We start from the raw sequence: 20,770 nt of genomic DNA on the forward strand, positions 1-20,770 counted from the left end.
AACATACCAAATGAACCATTGGTTCTTCACTTACAGCATTTAACTCTGAAAGCTATGGAAAACAAGTTTGCCAGGAGTACATCTTCATGCATTTAAAGTGATGATACAACCTGTCAGCTTAAAGATACTTCCACTGTTCTTTTCCCAGAACATTCTGTAGACTCCCATGCTCTTCTTGCATTTCAGCATTGACAGGAAAGGCTGCATGGTGTCTGTGCCTACAGCATGCCAGCAAATCAAATGTGCCTGTCATTCTCCTTATCCCTGGAGACACCTTAAGTATGAATCATGCTTCCCAGGTATACCAAAGAGACTTTTGCAAGTTTGATAGCCATGACCTTGGTGAGCAGCAGGCACTGAATCCCTCTCCTGCATGGCTCAATTGTAAGTCCTTGCTGTGGACTTACACCATTGCAGCTGCCCCTGTTACAGACATCTGTACAGACCTCTGCAGTCCATGGGTAGGAGCACACCCACACAATACACTCTGATACATGGCATGCGTACATGACTATTCTCTGATATTCTTTCTGTAGTTAAAAGATTAACAGCTTTCAAAGCAAAGTTTGTTTGAAAGAAGCCAATGTGGATCCCCCATCCAGTCACTATCTGCAACACAGAGAAGCTGCAGAAATTGAATATAGCTAAATGGAAAGAAACAGTTCAGCAGTCCTTTGTAGCAGGTCACCTGGAAAATATCTGACATCCATGTTTCCAATGTGATATACACCCATCCTCCTTACTAAGCATCAGGAATCCCAGATTCCATTCCCAGTTTTGGGAAATGAGTAGTTTATTTTTTATACCGATAATCCAGCCTCACTTAGTCATTCTGGAAAACAGCATGGTAGTGTTGGAAAGGCTGTGGATGTTCTGGAGAAGTGTTAAGACATGGATTCCAGGCATACAGATGACACCTTAAGCTGTGCTGCAGATTTGGTCTGCAGTGCACCCGGCTCTCTTTGTTCTCTGTTATCACACAGGCTCTCTTTCCTTCGCAAGGAAATCAGAGCAAGAAAAATGGTGAGTGGCCATATCTCACTCACTGTAGGGCTGAAGTAAGCTGAGATCTGCATTGTCTGGGAAGCACTCTGCATTTCCACCACTTTGCAAAGAACTCAGAGATCTAGCATCAGTTCTTTGATAAAACATTAATTTAAAATAAAAGGAATTTTCAAACTGTTCATCCAATTAATTCTTTGTGGGGGATTTAGGCCGTTAGTCAAGGTTAGTGAGATGAAGCAGAATAAAAGAAATAAATTAATTTTTTAACTCTATACCACATCTTAGACATTCCAAGGAAATTTCTTCTTCGCTTGAAAAGGATCTTTTTTCCTCATGTGAGACAACAATTTCCAGTTCTTGTACATCATAACAGCTGTCCTTTCCAGGCTACATTTTAGAGAGAAAGAAGAAGAAGAGCTATCGATGGATGAGGCTGAACTTTGACCTTCTGAAGGAGCTGACCTACGAGGCCAAGCGGATGATTGAAGGAGTGGTTTACGAGATGCGTATTTACGCTGTGAATTCTATTGGCATGTCCCGGCCCAGCCCTGCCTCACAGCCCTTCATGCCAATTGGTGAGTTTTGATACTCCACGGTATTTCTAGCATAAAACCAACACAGGACAACTCTGATCTCTCCAACTGCCCTTACAGCTAAGAAGAATGTGTCAGGAAAGAGGCTATCAACCATCTCTATATTCTCTATTTAATCAACCTTCTCCTCTGTAATGTCCCTCTATCCCTCATTCCTCTTCCTGAAGAGCCCAGAGGTTCCAGTTTCATGAAATTGCTGATGAAATTTTAGTTGTTATAATTAGAAGTGTGAGAGTCAAGCTGGATCTGGAAAGGAGAACTAATTGACAGAGATTTCCCTGTCCCTCTCAGCTTCTCCCATTCCCTTATGGGTGCAAATAGCACAGTATCCCGTCCAGTGCTCCCTTAATCCCAGCCCTCTCCACTGCTAAAAGGATAGATGATTAAGAAAATATTTGAGGAATGATTTTCTATAAATAATCCTTCCCAACACAGCAGCGCAGTGTCTCCTGCAGTCCCTGAGCAAGGAGCAAACTAAAGGAGCCCTCAGGAAGCCTGCCTGCTAAGACTTTTAGGGAGAAGACCCACAAAAATACAAATACCTGGAGACTAAAATGACTAGAGTTTCTAAACCTACAAATGACAGTGAAGGGGGACAGCCTGCTGACGGAGATCATGTAAAAGCAGATGATGCAGTGAAGGAGTCAGAAGGGAAGGCTGAACTGCAAGAAGGGTCTCTTAATTCTGGATTTCAGACTCACAACGGCTGGTCTGCAACAAAAGAGGTCAAACAAGAAGCATCAAGTGGAGCTACTGAAAAAAAAGGTCCAAAGTTTTCATGGGATAGGCAGAGTTTTACTTGATTAAGGATAAAGTTCACACTTACTGCTTCAGAGAAGAGGTTTGGGGTTTTGATCGTGTACTGTGTGGTTGTGTATGCTCCCAGTTGCATTTCCTCCTGTGTGCTGTCCTTGCTACCATGTGAATACAAAAATTTTTGACAGTTACAGAAATTAAATTAGGTGATTTTTTTGTTTTTGTTTTTTTCTTTTCACAATAACTTAGGGAACTAAGAATGATTTAAATTAGTCCCACAATATGTGAACCTGTATTTAACTTATCTTGTAAAATCTTGTATTATGTATATTCAGTAGATGTTCAGTTTATAATACACTTATACACAGATTATGCCAAACAGAATCATTAATATGATTCCTTTTATGGTATGTATACTAAATTTTATGGTCCTGCACCCTAAATGTTATTTGAAAAAGTTTTCTATTTGCTTTTCGGTATCAATTATTTCACAGTAACATTTATGTGTATTTTGGATCCTCTAGTAAGGGCTTTTCTTGATTATTTTAAAAGAGTGGAAAATAGTCATGCTGCAGAAGACTGAATTTAGCTAGTGGTCTTTCTGAACTGTAGCTTTATAAAAAGCCATGACACACCTGTTTTGAAGAGATATGAAAAAGCTGTATCTAAACCAAAATTTTTCAACCCCAAAATGTTTTTCTCAAGTATGTCTCTGTTACAAATGCACAAATCAGAAGCAGTGTTTCTGTAAACACGTAGTCATAACTTTTGGTCATTTTCTTCACTGTGTGAGTGAAGTGAAATTAAGCCACTGTCAGTTTGCTCCACTGACCATGCAAATTTTGTCCAGTTACAATCAGGGTGTAAGTACAGAATATAAAAGGTACATATTTTCATTTTTGAACTTCTCTGCAGACTTATGAGGACAATTTGACTCCCTTCTACAAGTCTTCATGTTTTCAGTGTCTTTTCTCATAAGGGAGTATCTATGAAATAGGAGCTACTGTCTTAACCTCTTGTTCACCTTCCTATTATTGGAATCTTATGCCGTGTCTTTATTAAATGATGTAATAAGTGTTACACTTTCCAACTGAGCTTCAGGTAGATTTATTTTATTAATGGAATAGACAGTGGTACATAAATCAGTGATTAATCACTCCTTGTATAGCCTCTGAATTCTTATAGTTGTATTGCTATTTCTCAGAATCTACTTGTCTGTATTTCCTTACAGCTCCTCCAAGTGAACCAACCCACTTCACAGTGGAGGATGTTTCTGACAGCACTGTTTCCTTGAAGTGGAGGCCCCCTGAGCGGATTGGAGCCGGGGGATTGGATGGCTACATGGTGGAATACTGCAAAGATGGATGTAAGTAAGCACAAGTACTAGGCAGCAGCAATAGAGCATTTAATAAATGCTACAATTGCAATAACTTTATCTCAATACATTACCAACAACCTTACCATGTCCAGCATGACCGAATTTTAGCTCTAATCTATGTCTACTATCCTTGCCAACCATCACCATACTCACTATGATGTGACTGTAAGACCATGGAAGTCACATCCATAATGTCATCTTCACAATCATCATAAGCTTTAATAAACACTAATAATACAAAATTATCATTACTGTTCTATAGTCACTCCTATACTTCTGTATTTCCTATATTTCATGAACTGCATATTCCTTAAAACACATAAAATAACATGATTGTGACAACATCAGTCAAACTTTAAAGTAACCATTACCTTACCTCATTTAATATTATTACTGGTAATAAAGAGTGCAGCATATCTACACCATATCTACAAAATTCAATGTTCCGTGATGCTACAGCATAATACTTATGTCATAAAAGTCCAACAACAAATTTATAGTCTCTTCAATATTGACATTTTCCCTGACACTAGGCTTGATTGCCAAATAATCTAAACTAGAGGGTTTACAGGGCATAATTTATGCAGAAATAATTTACAGTCTTTAATGAGACATTACTACAGAATTACCAGAATCTATGTCATTGTCAGAGCAGAATGATTTTATCAGTCATATTTCTGTGCTTGATAATAAGGAAGCACTAAGAATTCTGTTCTACTGTGTCAATTGAGAATTAAACAATAAATTCCAACAGTTATGTGCTCTATTATTGTTTTCAGCAAATGTGGCTCTCACTGATCTGTTTGGACAGTCACAGAAGGTATATTTACTCCAAGAAAAAAATTTCATTTAAGGCTTCACTTTCTTGCTAAAGCTACTTCCAAAATTCTCCCCATACCCATGTAGTAAAAGAAACTGTCAAGAAGTCCCACAGTTATAAGCTCCATAAAAAAAATGCCAAAGGATCTACCCAAAGATGATTGCCTTATCCTCAGCTCTTTTGAGTAACGAAGTGTAGAGATTGCTTAACTCCACATGTAAACACATCTCCTTGATCCAGAGCTCTTCTTACAACTTATTTTATTCCTTTTTAAGTATGGTGTTGTAACTTGAGTTCATCTTACCCTAATAGAAATTTACTTTCAATTGCCTCAGTTTGGAAAAATAATGTATTATTGCAATGTGCAAATGCTGTACTTGTAGCTACAGAATGGATTCCTGCTCTTCCTGGCCTAACTGAGCGCACATCTGCACTGATCAAAGATCTGGTCACGGGAGACAAACTTTATTTCCGTATCAAGGCTGTAAACCTGGCTGGTGAGAGTGCAGCAGCAACAATAAAAGAGCCAGTTACTGTTCAAGAGATCCTGCGTGAGTATCTGTACTGAATAACTCTTATTCCTTCAGTTCCTCTGGCCAAAATTCTGCCCTTATCTGAGCATAACACACAAACTGCTCTTCCACTCTGATTAGGTGCCCAGTGTCTTCCGGCTCTGAGAACATCTCAGTACAGTAAAGCATAGCTCTTAAAATAAAATATTACTTCTTACTTTTAAAATATGGACATTTCACCCCTTGTAATGGCACTGTCAGCATTTAAGAAACATTTATTTAATATTTACCTCTCCGCTTGAAAAGCTGCTGTATTACAGCAAAGTGACTGTGCTGGCTATGGCAAGAGATCTATTTACTTCATTGTCGCAGATTATTAATTACCACCCTGTGTATCACCCAACAGCAGTAGATTAAAATTCATTTGACTGGAGTCCAAAAGACATTAAGAGCTGCTAACAGTGGATTCCTCAACCTTGGCTCACAAGAAGTGTCTGCCAGAGTCTCACTGGCAGTAAATTGAGCCAATGAAAATAAAACAAAGTTTAATGCATCTCAATACCAAGTGGCTGTGAAGACAGATATTCCAACTCTATGTTAAGAAATTCCTTCTGTAAATAATAGGGGGAAGACTAAGGATAAAAGGAGAGCCTAGAAAGCTTTCCAGTGAAGTAGAGGAAAGCAGAGACCAAGGAAAAAAACATGCAGTGAGGCCCTTATTTGTTAGTGAAAGTAAGGTGCTACAAAGAGATTCCACTACTTCCATCACAAAGAACTGTAACTGAACAGCAGTAGCATGGTAAAGGACATCAGTTGCTGTGCTTTCTGAGTATGTCCTTAAACACCTCCCAGGGGCAATTTACAAGGTGCTGCAGTATCAATATAGAAATAGATAATCATGATCTATCATCACTCTTTTACTCCAATACATCCCCTGTCCCATCCTTTCTATTGAACTGAAGAATTTTTCGAAAGAAAAAAAGTCCATATTGAAGACTCACATCCAACAGAAGCCACCCAAATTTGGCATTTCAGATGTGACACATTTTCATAGTGCTGCTTCACTAAAAGCATGCTCAGATGTAAATATATAACTGAGACTTAATGTTAACTTTTTATCCATTAGACAAATACACTTACTGAGAGACTGAGCTAGTCTCTAAAAGTATAAACAGTGTTTCCACAATTTTCTTATGCTTAAAATTATCCATTGCCTTCTTTTTGCTATAAATAATGTTGCATATTATCAAAAGTTTTGTATTTAGTGTGCTAATGCTTAACTGCAGAGCGTCCCAAATTCTGGCTGCCACGCCACCTCAGACAGACTCTGGTGAAGAAAGTGGGTGAAACAATCAATATTGTGATCCCCTTTCAGGTATGTATCAGCTTCTATTTTGTCATGGGTATTTATGATTACTTACCTAAAGTCATTTCCCTAATGCAAGTTCCCATTACTTCACCGCTTAAGCAGAATTGCATAAGTATGGCTGATGATTCGTGAAACCCTCTCAAAAAATTAAGAAGGGGAGGCAACTGCTCCTTTTTTCAGTCATTTTTTTGTTACAGTCAGAGTTTCTTCCTTAATCCCACCTTTTGGGAAGGAAGAAAAAAGTGGTCTAAGTAAGAGCAAGCCCACTCCTGTTTACTGAGCACAGGAGGCACTTTAGAGAGAAGTAGACAAAAGTGCAAAAATCCAACTAATTATTCTTCTGGAACCAAGGCATATGATGTCACTGGGCAACTTCTTTGGCAAAAGAGTGTGTGTTAATCTCTGAAAGGCTGACTGCAAAAATCAGAATTTGCACATAAACACACACTCAGGTTTGGCATCCCTGGGATGCCAAACCTGATTGTGTGTGCAAAGACCTGCTTGGGCATTACTGTGCATGAAGGTATAAAAACCAGAGCATGCTGAGGATTATCAAGGGTGCATGTATGTAACTACACTTCACTAAGGCAGGCACAAAATTGTTAAAATATACACAAACCTGACCTGAGCAGTTAGCTCATCTTGACATTTTCTAGAGCTGTACAGACAACTATCTGACCATTTCTAAAACCCCACATGCTGTTTTTCAGATGCAGGACTGTAATATCAATAGAGTGCAAGAATTAGTGTGTGTAAGGAAATAGCTTCCTAAGGGAGAAATAGCCAAAGAAATTGTAAATTACAGACTCTGCCTCTGACACAGATATCCTGAGTAATAACAGATATATCACTTAATCAAGTCCTCAGTTAAAATTTCAAGACACTGAAATTTCTCTACAGTCCTGGATTGACATTTATAGAAATGTAATCCTGTTAATAGTGAAGAGCTTTGAAATTCTCATATAAAAGATGCTGGAGATATGAAAAACATTTTTTTTGCACAAGAGTGACAAATATGCACACATCACCTGTATTCTTTTGTTTGAGCAGCACCAGCAGGAAAAAATTTATTAGAGTAAAATTTATGTACATTTCAAGGTACATGTCTTTTTGCACTATGGTTACTGGGTCACATGAAAAGTTGCTTTTTCACAGAGCTATATCTGATTAGTACACAACTGCATGCCCATGAATGGATATCTTTCTTGAATTGCATGCTTGAATTATTTCAGCATAATCATAAGGCTTTTTTTTCTTTCACATTTCTTATCTCCAAAATTGTTAAGATTACTTTTTTACTGATGTCTAGCCACACACAAAATTCAAGATTTGTACATCTGCTATTTCTGAGTTATGTAATTATTTTTAAAAACCCCAAAAATAAACAGATAATTTTCCTGCTTTGACATCCAAGTTGAAGAAAAATTGCACAAATTTGACAAGCTGTCCCATAAGCAGGGGAATAAAATTTAGTATTTTAGAGATTTGTGTCTTGTGTCCCCTTGTGCTGGTTTTGACTGGGCAGTAAATTTTCTTCATGGAAGTTACTGCGGGGTCACGCTCTGAATTAGTGCTGGAAAGAGTATCAATAATTTTGGGGTGTGTTAGCCATTGCTGAGAGCAGGGCATAAACAGAGTCAAGGCCTTCTCTGCTCCCCACAAGACTCTGCCAGGAAGGGAGGTGCTAAATAAACCATGACAGCCCCACATCAGCCCTGTCCCAGCACATGCAGCACCTCCTCTGCTGAGAGCAGCCTCCCTGCAATATTCCCAGAGATTTGCCAGTTCTGTGCCCTCCTCCCCTCACTGACACGTCCTCAGTTCCCTGGCCAGGCTCAGTGCATGTGGCAACTAATCCAGAGCTCCACTTAATCCTGCCTCCTCATTCAGCTGTTGTCAGACAAAATAGTTAAAGGACTGAGCTTTCCCTGACTTTTCTCAGTGGGGACACTAACTGAGCCTTTGGAGTTTCATCCAGTTATCAATTTTTGCAGAATTGTACTGAGCTAATCTTAGAGATTTCGAGTGCTCTGGCAAATTGAACCAACTGATTGAGAAGTGATTTGTGTAGCTGACTGACAGATCACGTCTTGGTATAAGCTCTTGTCTCCTAAAGGGTAAGGCTACCAAAAAATGCTAAAATCTATCCAGCAACACCATATTTCACTCTGAGAACAAAGCCAGAAGACTTTAATTCAAGAAGTTTTTTTTTTTTTTTGGTGAATTAAATTTGTCATAGTGTTGAATTGCAGCTCTCACAGTATTAAGAATTGTGGCCATGGCTATTTAGAATATGTGATACTGATGACAGTTCAAAAAGAAGTTTTCCCTTCACATTTTGAAAAATTTGAAGTCACTGGCCATTTCTATTGCAGAATAAGGCTCTAAATAAATACAGAATCTAGTATCCAGTGAAAATGGAAGTCAGTGTCTTCTACTATTTGCAGTCTCTGGGCAACATTTCCAGTGACCTCTGTGGTCACTGCAGTAAAATTCTGTGAAATAAATTGTCAAGGTATCCTGGGTTTAATGCTACTGGCAGATCTATTTAAATCTTTAGATCAAAATGTCCTGAAAAGAGAGTAAAACATTGCTACTAACCTTTTTTAGGTTGAGTGCTTTAAGCAGGTGGAACATTCTGGTGAAAAGAAGAGAATCAACACATTCTTGCTTCAAAATTAACTATGTGGCTCGTGATTGGGGGGGTATTATGTGCTATTAGTGGATAAAATTCACAGTAGTACTGAGCAGTCTTTTTGTCCATCATAAATGTGTGAATATAAATACCTAAGAGCATTTAAATTCATTCTTCCCTGGCTGTGAACTCCCCAAGTTTCTCTGGTGCTATTTAGCTGCTGTCACTCACTGTTCCCTCTCAGATTATCTATTACACATTGCAGAAATCCAATCCTCTGACATATGTATTAGGAACATGCTTTCTATCTGATTATGCTTTTCACAGTCTATAAATATAAGAGTATATGAAAACCAACACTTTGAACACTTGCAATCTTTCACTGGCTCTCACAGCACCTCAAAATAGGAGGAGCTGTGAGTGAACATTTCTGATCAGCCACACTAGAACAGCAGCAGCAACAATCTTGTAATCAGTGTGAAAACCTGCCAAGTATTTGTCTTGACAAAGTAGAAATTTATTTAAATGCCCATAGAACTATACTAATTAGGCAGATAATTTTATTTTGAAAGCATTCCCTAGCCAAATTTTTCAAGGAGGATCTTCATATCACTTCAAAACACAGGCATATGTGGGAAGTAAAATAGAGTCTGTTCTTGGCCGGTTCACCAAAAATCAGATATCAAAAATAAAAGAAAAACAACCCAAACCCTTTCACTTATTCCAGAATTTCTACATTCCAGCTGAAGAGAGGAAGCCATTTCTTGCTCTAAGAGGTTTTTGAGAGGGTTCTCTGAAATGAGACCAGGGTACAGGTACACTAGAACAGGATAACCCTCTTGAATCTATTATTTCAGCACTGCAGGCCTGAGGTGCTCTTAACTATGCTCCTTGGCAGAAAGCTGTAGGAAAATAATTTATCAGAGAGAGAATGGAAGATGCAAAACCATTGCTCATTCAAGGTGTTTATGAGCTCTGATGTAAAATAAACCACAATACCTCTGATGAGTAAGAGAAAAGAGCATCAATGAACAAATAGCATTTTCTAGGTGTTTTTGACATCCTTTAAGTATAATTTTGGACAGATCTTGGCCTGACCCTCATAAAAGGTGAAGCTTTTTTCCTAATATCACTGGGGAAAAAAGATGGTACAATCATGTACCAAATGATGGTACAGACCTTCTGAGCAAAAACCAGACAAACCTGAAATAAAGGTGTAGCAATGCACAAAGATTCATTATTGTTCTGTCTACCTTTAGGCACCAAAACCAAGAGTCTGAGTATCTTAATCTCCCTCTGTAGGCTAAGGGATGAGATAGAGTTTTTCAGAGCGAGAGAGTCTTTCTGGTGGACTGGAGAACCTTCCAGAGCTGCTTTCTCTGCTGTTTACCTGAGGCAGTGTCCCCATTTCAGTGCCTTGGGCTCCAGTTCAGGGCAGCCTGAGCAGAGGTGACTGCTGGCCTGCAAGGTCCCACTTTCCCTTCCCTCCCCACCCATCTGAGCTACTCCAGGCCTGTGCTGCTCTGTTTCACCTTGGTAAAATCTGGCAGAAACTTAAAAACCTCCACTGAGTTATTCTCTGTTGGATTAACTATTAATACACTTAATAAATATGTTATGGCCATTTTCTGTTTTCTTGGGATTCCTTGTTTGGAGCTGTATTGTGGAAGTAGCACCCCAATTACTTTTGAAGAACTAAATAGTACTTACCATTTTTCCTGGAAATGGCTGGATGAGAGCAGTGCACCCCACTGATATCTCACTGATTCCACAATGCCATCTTCCATGGGTGTAGCAACACTGACTGCTTAGGTTGACAGTCACTCAAACAATTTTGCAGTGCAGAAAGAATTACACAGTAAATTTCACATCCCAAGAGTGCAAGGTGACAATAATTTTTCAAAAGATCCTAAAAATGCCTGGGGACAGAGCATCAAGCGTTTTAAGAAAGGGAGGAGAAGGGGAGTAGAGCTAATGACGTCCTCAGGTGTGTAAAGGTTCTGCTAATAACAACCAGAACAGGTCAGATCACCTGCTGGCTTCACTGATGCCTGGGAAAGAGTACTAGCCCAGCACATGTATAGTATTTCTGGATTTGTTCTCAGTATCATTTCAGTCTCTAACTAAATGGCATCCTCAGAGCACGGTGCCACTAAACCACACAGATGGTAGCAAATATTTGTCTGGAAGAAAACACAAATTGTAAAGTATTTATAGAGTTTACTACCTCAACTCTGTGTATTATATTAAGCCTTCTATATTTATTGCTAGGAGAAAAATGGAAATACTAAATCCTTAAATTATTTTTTTTCTCTATTTAGGGTAAACCAAGACCCAAAATCACTTGGCTGAAAAACGGTCAAACTCTAGACTCCAAAGATGTGGGAATTCGGAACAGCAGCACGGACACCATCCTCTTCATCAGAAAAGCAGAGCTTCATCACTCAGGAGCATATGAAGTCACTCTTCAGATAGAAAACATGTCTGATAAAGTTGCAATAACAATACAAATCATAGGTAAGACCACCCTGACAACATCAGAATTAAGCAGATCACACAAAACAAAATAATGGCCAGACTGAGGCAACCCAAAGGTCCAACTGCCTCAGAATCCCTTCTCTTTCTGCAATGGTTGGTTCTCTTTCAATGGTTCTCTTTCTGCAATGGTTGGTTGCAGATGGTAGGACAAAGCTCAGGGCAGAGCTAGCGTGTGACCTTATTTTCCTACTACATTTTCCCACCTTGAAATTATCTGTGTCCTAGAGACTTTCAGAGAGGGAAGGATATTCTTTGTGTTCCATAGCTCTTTAGTGATCTTTAGTGATCTTTTTCTTGCCTATTTTATCCAGTCTGTATTTTAAACCAGGTCTAGTTTGAGAATCCAAACAGCCTTTTATAAGGAATTTCATTTTAAGTACATATACCTATTTGCTTTGATTCGAGTCTGTCTCCTGACAATCTCATTTGACATCCATAGAGTTTTATATCAGAAAAATACATGAATAATCATTCAGCTTTTCCATGTTACTCGTGATTTTATAACCTTCGGTCCCACTCGCCTCAGTCAACTTTCTTAAGTTTGACTCTCTTCATTTTGACTATTTTTAAAGAGATGTCGTTTCATATCTTTGATCATCCTTATCAATCTCCTTTCTATCACTTTGAGACAGACAGAATTTCAGAGTTCTGGTCTTCTTAGGCATAGCCATATTGTACTCAAGGAAGGAAATATGACTCTTAGAATGGACACACTTGTACATGGGAGTTTTTTCATTAGATAAGGATAGGAAGGTAAAATCATTGCCATAATAGACCTCTACAGTTCCAAAAACTAGAATGCACAGTCCTGTGAATTTGAAAAATTCACATTTAATGCTTTACTCTGTTAAGAGTGTCTAGTTAGTCTGGGGCTTTTTCTCTATTATACAATTTCCAGTCTCTTTTCTAATGTCATTGCCAAAGTTTCCATAACTTCTGTTGGGATTATGTGAGAGCTATTCTGAGATCTTGCCTATTCAGATTTCATTATTGTTTAGCCTGAGCTTTTCTGTTTCTCCTCATTAGCACTCTTTTTAACATTCTTTATTACTGTTTTTATTTTTCTTTCCCCACATTTTCACACTGTTAACCCAAATTTCTTCCAGTGCATCAATTCATTTTTAGAATATGTGTTTTGGCCCAACTCCTAATGTTTTGGAATTAAAAATGCTGACTTTGCTCTGCTTAAAGTTTTATTAATAATGTTGGCAGAATGGGTATGCAATGGTGCCAACAGCAAACAAGAACAGCATAAAATACTGGAGCAAATGTGTCTTAATACCAGCAGCAGCTTCTGCTCAAGAGGATGACTGAAGTTCTGCAAGAGCAAAATAAGTAAATGGCAGCTAAACCAAAATAATCCCGAGATGTGGATGCCCATGCCTGGAGGTGTTCAGGGCCAGGCTGGATGGGGCTCTGAGCAATCTGGTCCGCTGGAAGGTCTCCCTGCCCATGGCACGGGCTTGGAACTGAAAGATCTTTGAGGTTCCTTCCAACCCAAGCCATTCTCTGACTCCCCTCAGGTAAAGGGGAATAGTGCACTCTACATTCTAATTTATCTTCCTAAAACTGGTTAGTTACTCTTGATTCTGGCCATTGCTCTTAGGCCATAGCACCAAGTATCTTCTACCTATTTTTTTATGTAGAAAGTCACAAAAACATTTCCATCTACCATTCCCAGAGAGTTATACCATACAGAAAATGAAAGAGTGAAAAAAGAACTAATCTTATCACACAAGTAAGAGTTGGAGGACAGGCATTAATTTTGTACTTCTTGGGCAGGTTGGTCAAATGGATGGGAATACATATATTTCATTAATTCATGACCAAGAAGAGAAAGGGCTAGTAACATATGCAGATACTTCTGCAATCAGGGCATCTACTCTGATTCTTGATTCTGTTATTCTAGAGGAACTGCCTCTTCTCAATTCTGTTAACTGCACTTTTTGTTTCCCAGATTTTATCTTCTCTTGGCATGACAGAAATATGGGTGATTCAGGCAGTCTTTCTACACTCCTAGTGGTGCTTTAGGTGCTGTAGAAGAGCAGGATGAAAATCCAGCCTGGCTTTCAGAGACACAACAAGTCAATCAGTGATCTTTTGAGGTGTCTTTCCATCAGGTAACTTCCCTTGGCAAAGGGAAGTCTCTTTGATGAAAAAGTAATGCTTGTGGCTTCAGCACCTACCATTTTTCAGGGTAAGGCAAGAGTGCAGGTAGCCACAAGCTCTGCTGCACTGATGAGTCAGGTCAGCTCCAAACAAGAGGAAACAACTCTGTTACTGCTATCATCTTCCCTCTTTGCCAAAAAAGTTGTTGCCATTTACTCTACAGATCAAAAAAAAAGCGCACTATTTCTATGGGAATGGAGTATTTATTAAAGACTTTTAGAAAGTTCAAAGATAATGAAAATATCTCCAACCTCTGAAGAACACAGTTCCCTCAATTTCTTTCACCCCCTTCATGAATCAATAAATTATGTCTTCCATCATGACTTCTATTGACTGAAGCAAACCTCAGTTCTATACTTTATTTTTTTAACTGGAATTCTTTTCTCCTTATGCATTATTTGAAAACATAAATTATAATTTATCTTTGAAATATAATTCGCACTATCTCTTCTTCCCATTGTATAAATTTCATTAGTTTGCAAAACTCCTCAGCTGAGCTTGTGCTGAGGGTAAGACAGAATACTTCCTCAGAATATAAATCCCCATTCTGACACAGTACCCTACAGAGGAAAATAATTTGAGTCAGAAACATCAGTAAGTTTAACTTTTCCCATCCTCTGCCCATGGGCTAGAGTTGTACTGGTTATTACTGAGAAAGAAACATTCTACCATTCTATCCAGAAATTTTGGATTGATCTTCTTGCAGATTGCATTATCCCACTGAATCACAAAGATCAAGAACATAAAAACCTATGTAGCAAATTTATCCATCTCTGCCATTTTAAGGTTGTTCTCCACACATATGCAGACAGGTAAGTAGTATGAAAAATTCTTCTCTTAAATCAGAATAGATTAATTGATTTCTGTATAATGAAATACATATCTAACCAATCAGCTAGGGTTTTTTTTTTCTTCTAAGTTGTGATTCAAGTTAACAACAAATGCATTTCCACATTCCCATAAGCAATGTTGTTCATTTGACAGTGTATTGCCATTCCCTACTTCAGAAACAGAGAAGAAAATGTAAGAAGGCTTTACCTGGTTGGTGGCTGCTGAGAAACACAGAAGATGGCAGCTTTTTCTCTGAAATGTTAGTTAAGATAGGCAGAAAGAGGATGATAAATGGAATGAGAGCCAGGCATACCCTTATCAGACACCATGCAGTGTTCTAGTAGGCACCACTTTGAAGGAGGACAGTAGGGGTCAAACCTAATTATAAAGCAGTTTTCAATTCCAAAGTTTGTCAGTGAAAAGAGAATTAGCACATTATGCTTTGATGTAGAAAGTCACAGTTCCCCCAGGAACAAAGGCTGATTTATTACTTTGCATATCCTTCTTAAAGGAATTAAATTACAAGCCACCTATAACTGCATTCCTCTGTGCTTTGCTCATCTCAAGCCTACATCCATCAGATTCTTACCATTTTCTTAACTTTTCCAGCTTAGCTACACAATGGGGAGACAGTTTCCCTTCAGCTGTCTAGAATGATCTTGAACCATTTTTCACTCAATAACAAGATGAACAATCCAGCTGTACCCAGGAGGCCCCAGAACTGGGTGCAACAATCTAACATCAAAAAGGTGAACTGGTGTTCTCAAATTAAAAAAGACAGAATTATTATTTCATAAATCTAATCTAAATCTTACAGCATTTGACTAAACAACATGGTATAAATAGGAATGATCCTCAAAAAGAAAAAAATAAAATTATTATCATTTCATACTAGGTTGTTTTTCTCTATATTTCCATGTATCTTAAAAAGGACACAGATTTCTCTATCTCTTTGGGAGTTTGTTCTTTTTCTAGCCATCACAGAGAAATCACCTAGTAGGCAAGCTAACAAGCACTGAGCCAAGAGGGAAAAGGTGTATTCCCAACTGGCTGGCCTTCCCCAGCTGCAAGGCACATACCCCATTGCCCTGGTAGTTACAGCAATGTAGATAAGTGGCCAAGAAATTGCATTGAGGTAACAAAGTAAGTCATAAAACTGTGGTTAAAGAGTTAATCACATCCATCCAAACAACACAATCTTCTTATTCCATTTTAAAGATGGTACTAATTAGAGTGTGTTTGCTATTTCTCCATAGGATTCAGGCCTCTCAAAAGAATATTTAAAGGGTATTTGAAAATTTCCCACTTTTCTTGTTTACAGTTTTAACTTCACAATAATGTAGTTTCCCTGCATGGGGAAATGACAAAGCTCTCAAAGTAAAAGCTAAGGTGTTTTCTTATGTCTCCTCTGCAGACAAGCCTGGTCCTCCTCAGAATATAAAGCTTGTAGATGTTTGGGGATTTAATGCAGCCCTGGAGTGGTCACCTCCCCAGGATGATGGCAATGCTCAGATCTTGGGCTACACCGTTCAGAAAGCTGACAAAAAAACAATGGTAAGAACTTGGCTGGGTCTGTGGCTTTGAAGGGAGTTAAACCAGCACCTGCTCTGGGAACACAGAGACTTGAGGAAATGACTGACCTCATGACACTCATTTGTGTGTCCAAGGTGTCCTGTGGCACCTCAGAGGCAATTAAACATTGAAAAATGGAATCTAAAAAACCCCCAAAAGGTGAAAGATTAATTTAAATACTCAGTAGAAAATGGAAGAGAGACCAAGCCTGGGCAGTATCAGGTGGCGACTGCATAGACAGCTCTCCTTAGAAGGTGGAATTATACTTTTTATTTGCAATTATATTTCTCATAAATGCAATAAAAAATTGAAGGGGAGGGAGGAAGAGTTAGACTTGAAGTGAGATGCTAGGCATAGCAGGGTGTGTACTGGGAGAGGTAGGCATGCCTGTCAAACTGGAAAATATCTTTCTTGGGGAAGACCCCATTAAGCGGTCACATTCTGAGCACACATCTTGTACCAGATTTCCCAGATAAAATGTGGCCAAAATATAGCAAAGAGTTGAGAGAATTTTTTTTTTCTCAAAATGGAAGCATTAATACACCTATCACACTCCCAGGATATAAAAGTAAGAAAATAGATCAGCTTATCTTCACAGGGAGCAACATAATATCAATTTCACAGGTTAGTGTTAAATACCTGTCTGCTGTCTTTTTCTTCTAGCAAAAAATTTTCTCCATACCAAAAGTAGCCCCAGTCTGACCTCTCCAAACATCTTTCTAAACAGTGCAGTCTTGTTGCAGGAATGGTACACGGTTTTTGATCACTATCGTCGCACAAACTGCATCGTGTCAGACCTCATTATGGGAAATGAGTATTTCTTTCGAATCTTCAGTGAAAATCTGTGTGGATTGAGTGAAACTGCTGCAACCACCAAAAATCCTGCTCATATCCAAAAAACAGGTAACATTTTCTTCAAACCAAAGATCACAAAAGCCTCTAAATACCAGAAGTAATACACTGGCAAATGGAAAATACAGTTTTACTAGCTGTACCCCTAAAGATATTTTCATTATATAGCAACCAGCACTTTTATAGAATTTTAGTATCAAGAGCCTTTATGTGTATTAATACAAATGTTAGTTTAAAAATATTTAATCACACAGTCTTCCTAAACTATCTTATCTGAAGTAAATAATGCAGCTGGAGGATTATATTTATATTTTGGGGTTAAAGGTTGAAGATGTCTGTGGTGAAGACTTTCCTGCACACATATGGCTGTCATATTTTTAACAGAACCTGAAAACTCTTGATTTCTGGGACCTTTTATCTTAACTAACACATATAAACAAGAGATGTGTTTTAGAATGAAATGTATTTAAAGACTTTTTATATCACAAATGCCAAATGCTTTGAAGCTGCTTAAAATGATACAGACAAAATAAATGACAGATAGGTTGTACCCAACCCAGCAGAACTGCCAACACAGTTCTTACCATTTTTTCTCTCTGAACTGCAGGCACCACATATAAACCCCCTTGTTACAAAGAGCACGACTTCTCCGAAGCGCCTAAGTTCACCCACCCTTTGGTGAACCGCTCCGTGATCGCAGGGTACAACACCACGCTCAGCTGCGCCGTCAGAGGGATCCCCAAGGTACAGCCACCCCTCTCCCTGAGATAACTGCTGCACCAAGGCAAGAATTCCTGCCAGCTCAGGGTGGCTGGTGTGGCATGGCTGCACAGAGGAGCAGCAGAGGCCACCCAGGCGTGCCCACCTCGCCCACACCTGAGGCTGCAGAGAGGGGGGAGAGTGCACAACCAGGGGGGCAACACAGTGAAGGGGACAGAGGGGAGGGCACTCACTGCTCATGGTGGCACCACACCACTGGAAGTGTACCACCTCTGCACAAAACCTACTCACTGGAGAAGGTAAACAGCAACAAAATGGTCTGCTCACAATCTATACTCTGCTCTCTGGGGACTTTGAAGAAAACAGCTGCTAAATGTCATCTACTGTTCCACTAACCAAAGGACACAGAGGAACAGCAGTTTTTCATGCATCCAAAGAAGTTTTTGACAGTCTGAGCTATTTTGCAAAACTAAGTAGAATAAGGCCTGGTCTCGTGTGAAGTTTTTTTGTGGGGTTTTTGTGGGGTTTGGTTTTTTAATCTCACAGGAATATTCTCTCATTCTAAATATATTTATGAAAGTCCCATCAAAGGGTACATAAAGATGTACTATTTTGTTACTCAGGAAAAAGCAGTAAAAACTGTATCAGCTAGGAGCTAAATTTAGACTTCTCAGAAAAGGGAAATAAGATTTTTGTCTGCAGAGAAGGAATTTACCTTGTTATGACATAATCTTGTCCTAAATTTAAATTAGCACAATCCCTTCACATCCGGCTGCTTATTTTCAGCTTCTTTCACTACCTCATACTTGTGAAAGGATCTGATTGCTACAGAGCAAAACATGTAACAATCACTCAGTCCAAATTAAAAAAAAATAATTTGTTGGGTTCATTGGATGAAGAAGGAGCTCCAGACAAAACTCAAAAGTAAAAAGGAAGCATATCCACGTAAACAGCTTCAAAAAAAACTTTATAGAATAAACACCAGCAACTGTAGGCAAAATTCATCTTCCAGTAGCTACCTCAGCTTAGAAACAACAGTGTTATTGACAATATTCCCTCTTGGTTAACTGACATTTTTGTGCATCTGCATCCACTTCATTCTGTTTCCATGGTTTTAAGCAGATTCTTTAAAAACCTTCTCAATTTTACAGCTGTTCTTGTGCAGTAATGGAAGGCTTTGCAACTGCAATTCAGGATGCCAGCTCCTCCTTCACATTAGCCTGAAGGACCCAAATAGTCCTCAAACTTCAGTACACCTAATGCTCTTAAAGCAGCTCTTCCAGATATGTTTTCATACTTCCATTGCCCAAATTAACCTTGATAAAATGTTTCAGTACCTGCAGCAGTGCTCTGCAAAAGCTCTCATTACCTTATGTGGATGAAAAGTTCCCAGTTCTTAATAATTGTAGATTCTCAAGCACACCTCAGGATGATCTGTATGGCATGGAAAAGTTACCTCTGCAAGCAGAGACAGCACACATGCCCTGCCAAAAATGAAGTTTAACAAGAGACACATACCCAGAAAGATCAAGAGGCTATAGACAAACAAGGAAAAAATGTTAAGGCAGGAAAAATTCCAGCAGAGATCTGTCAAGAAAATTGAGCAAGTGGCAGGTGGGATGCACAGGACTGATACACCATAGGCCAAAGACAAAAGTGATTCCATAGATTTGAATGCACTCTGTAAAAACAGTGCAGTAGATTTGGGGTTCATGGATGAAGAAACAGAAGACATTAATGTCTGAAAGAAAAACAGATAAATGTAAAGCTTGGTTTTCTATTCTTTGAAGACTGTTTCTTCACTCTATGTACTAATGAGCTTGAAATAAACAAAAGCAGTTTGTTTCATATCAGATTTTTCATTTTCAAAGTTTCCTTTATAAACATTAAAGGCACATTTTCAGGTACTGGAAATAAAACAAAAGCTTGAACTGGTATAGAAGCAACCACTTCATTCCACAGCGGAAGCCAACAGAAACTCCATTTTTAAATTCCTGAAGTTTCTAAAGATACGCTAGAGAGTTTGGAAAATCCTTTCCTGGACCAAACCTTGGCATCCTAGTTTGGCCACCCAGCATCCGTGGACTTTTATGACACCTCTGTTCTAATAGTCTGTGACATTTAATTACCCTTCTGTAACACACTTGTAGCATTCAAATACATTTTAATAAGCACAACTAAATAACTCCTAAATGAATGAATGTGTTAATAGGGGTTTGGTTTGTTGTTTCTTTTAATTGCAATAAAAGAGGGGGAAAACCTACATTTTCTACATGCTATTTTTGAGTTAACAAAAATACTGAACTTTTGAATTATTGGTTTCATGAATTTGTACTGAATAAGATGTTCCTTGAAAAATTATTAACAGTGCTTTTTAAATACTCCTCATAATACACCTCCATAATACTATTTAGCCTTTGATGGCTACACTGAGGCCACAAGATCAGGTGTAAGTCTTCCATTCCCTAACTTCTCTTTTAAAAATCTTCTTTTTTGTTCTTCAGCCAAAGATATTCTGGTTCAAAAACAAAATGGATCTCTCTGGGGATGCCAAGTACCGCATGTTCAGTAAACAGGGGGTGCTGACCCTGGAGATCCGAAAACCCACTCCCTTTGATGGAGGCATTTACACCTGCAAAGCTGTCAATGAGTGTGGTGAAGCTGAAATAGAGTGCAGGCTGGATGTCAGAGGTAATCAGATGAATCCTATGGATAACCCTAACACTGCAATGAAGAGAGAGTAATGGGCAGTTAAAAGGAAATAAAATCATAATTCCCCTTGATCTGATTTTTGGGTGATGTATAAAATGTTTGTTAATTATGAGCATCAGCAATATTGGTTTTTTTCATTCTGAAGTGTTGTGATAGATTAGGTTGCTTGCTAGGTAATACAGATCTGATGGTGAATAACAATTGCACTTCTGACTTCCTCTTTCTAGAGCAGATACTTAGCAGTAGAAGGGAGGTCTATCTACAACCACTGCACTGAGGACAACTTCATTAGACTTTGTGCTTATTCC

General features: G+C 38.7%; 1 protein-coding gene across 1 annotated transcript in view; it reads left to right on the forward strand.

Annotated features, from left to right (window-relative positions):
• Positions 1-20,494, forward strand: part of MYBPC3 (myosin binding protein C3) — a 59,024-nt gene extending 38,530 nt beyond the window's left edge. The window contains exons 25-33 of the mRNA XM_018907766.3: positions 1,392-1,580; positions 3,586-3,720; positions 4,936-5,103; positions 6,351-6,439; positions 11,390-11,585; positions 16,021-16,160; positions 16,922-17,081; positions 17,638-17,774; positions 20,255-20,494. Coding sequence (XP_018763311.1) covers positions 1,392-1,580; positions 3,586-3,720; positions 4,936-5,103; positions 6,351-6,439; positions 11,390-11,585; positions 16,021-16,160; positions 16,922-17,081; positions 17,638-17,774; positions 20,255-20,494 — 1,454 coding nt within the window. The remainder of the gene's footprint in view (positions 1-1,391; positions 1,581-3,585; positions 3,721-4,935; positions 5,104-6,350; positions 6,440-11,389; positions 11,586-16,020; positions 16,161-16,921; positions 17,082-17,637; positions 17,775-20,254) is intronic.
• Positions 20,495-20,770: the final 276 nt, after the last annotated feature.

Source organism: Serinus canaria, chromosome 5 (genome assembly GCF_022539315.1).
Source record: "Serinus canaria isolate serCan28SL12 chromosome 5, serCan2020, whole genome shotgun sequence".
Lineage (NCBI taxonomy): Eukaryota > Metazoa > Chordata > Aves > Passeriformes > Fringillidae > Serinus > Serinus canaria.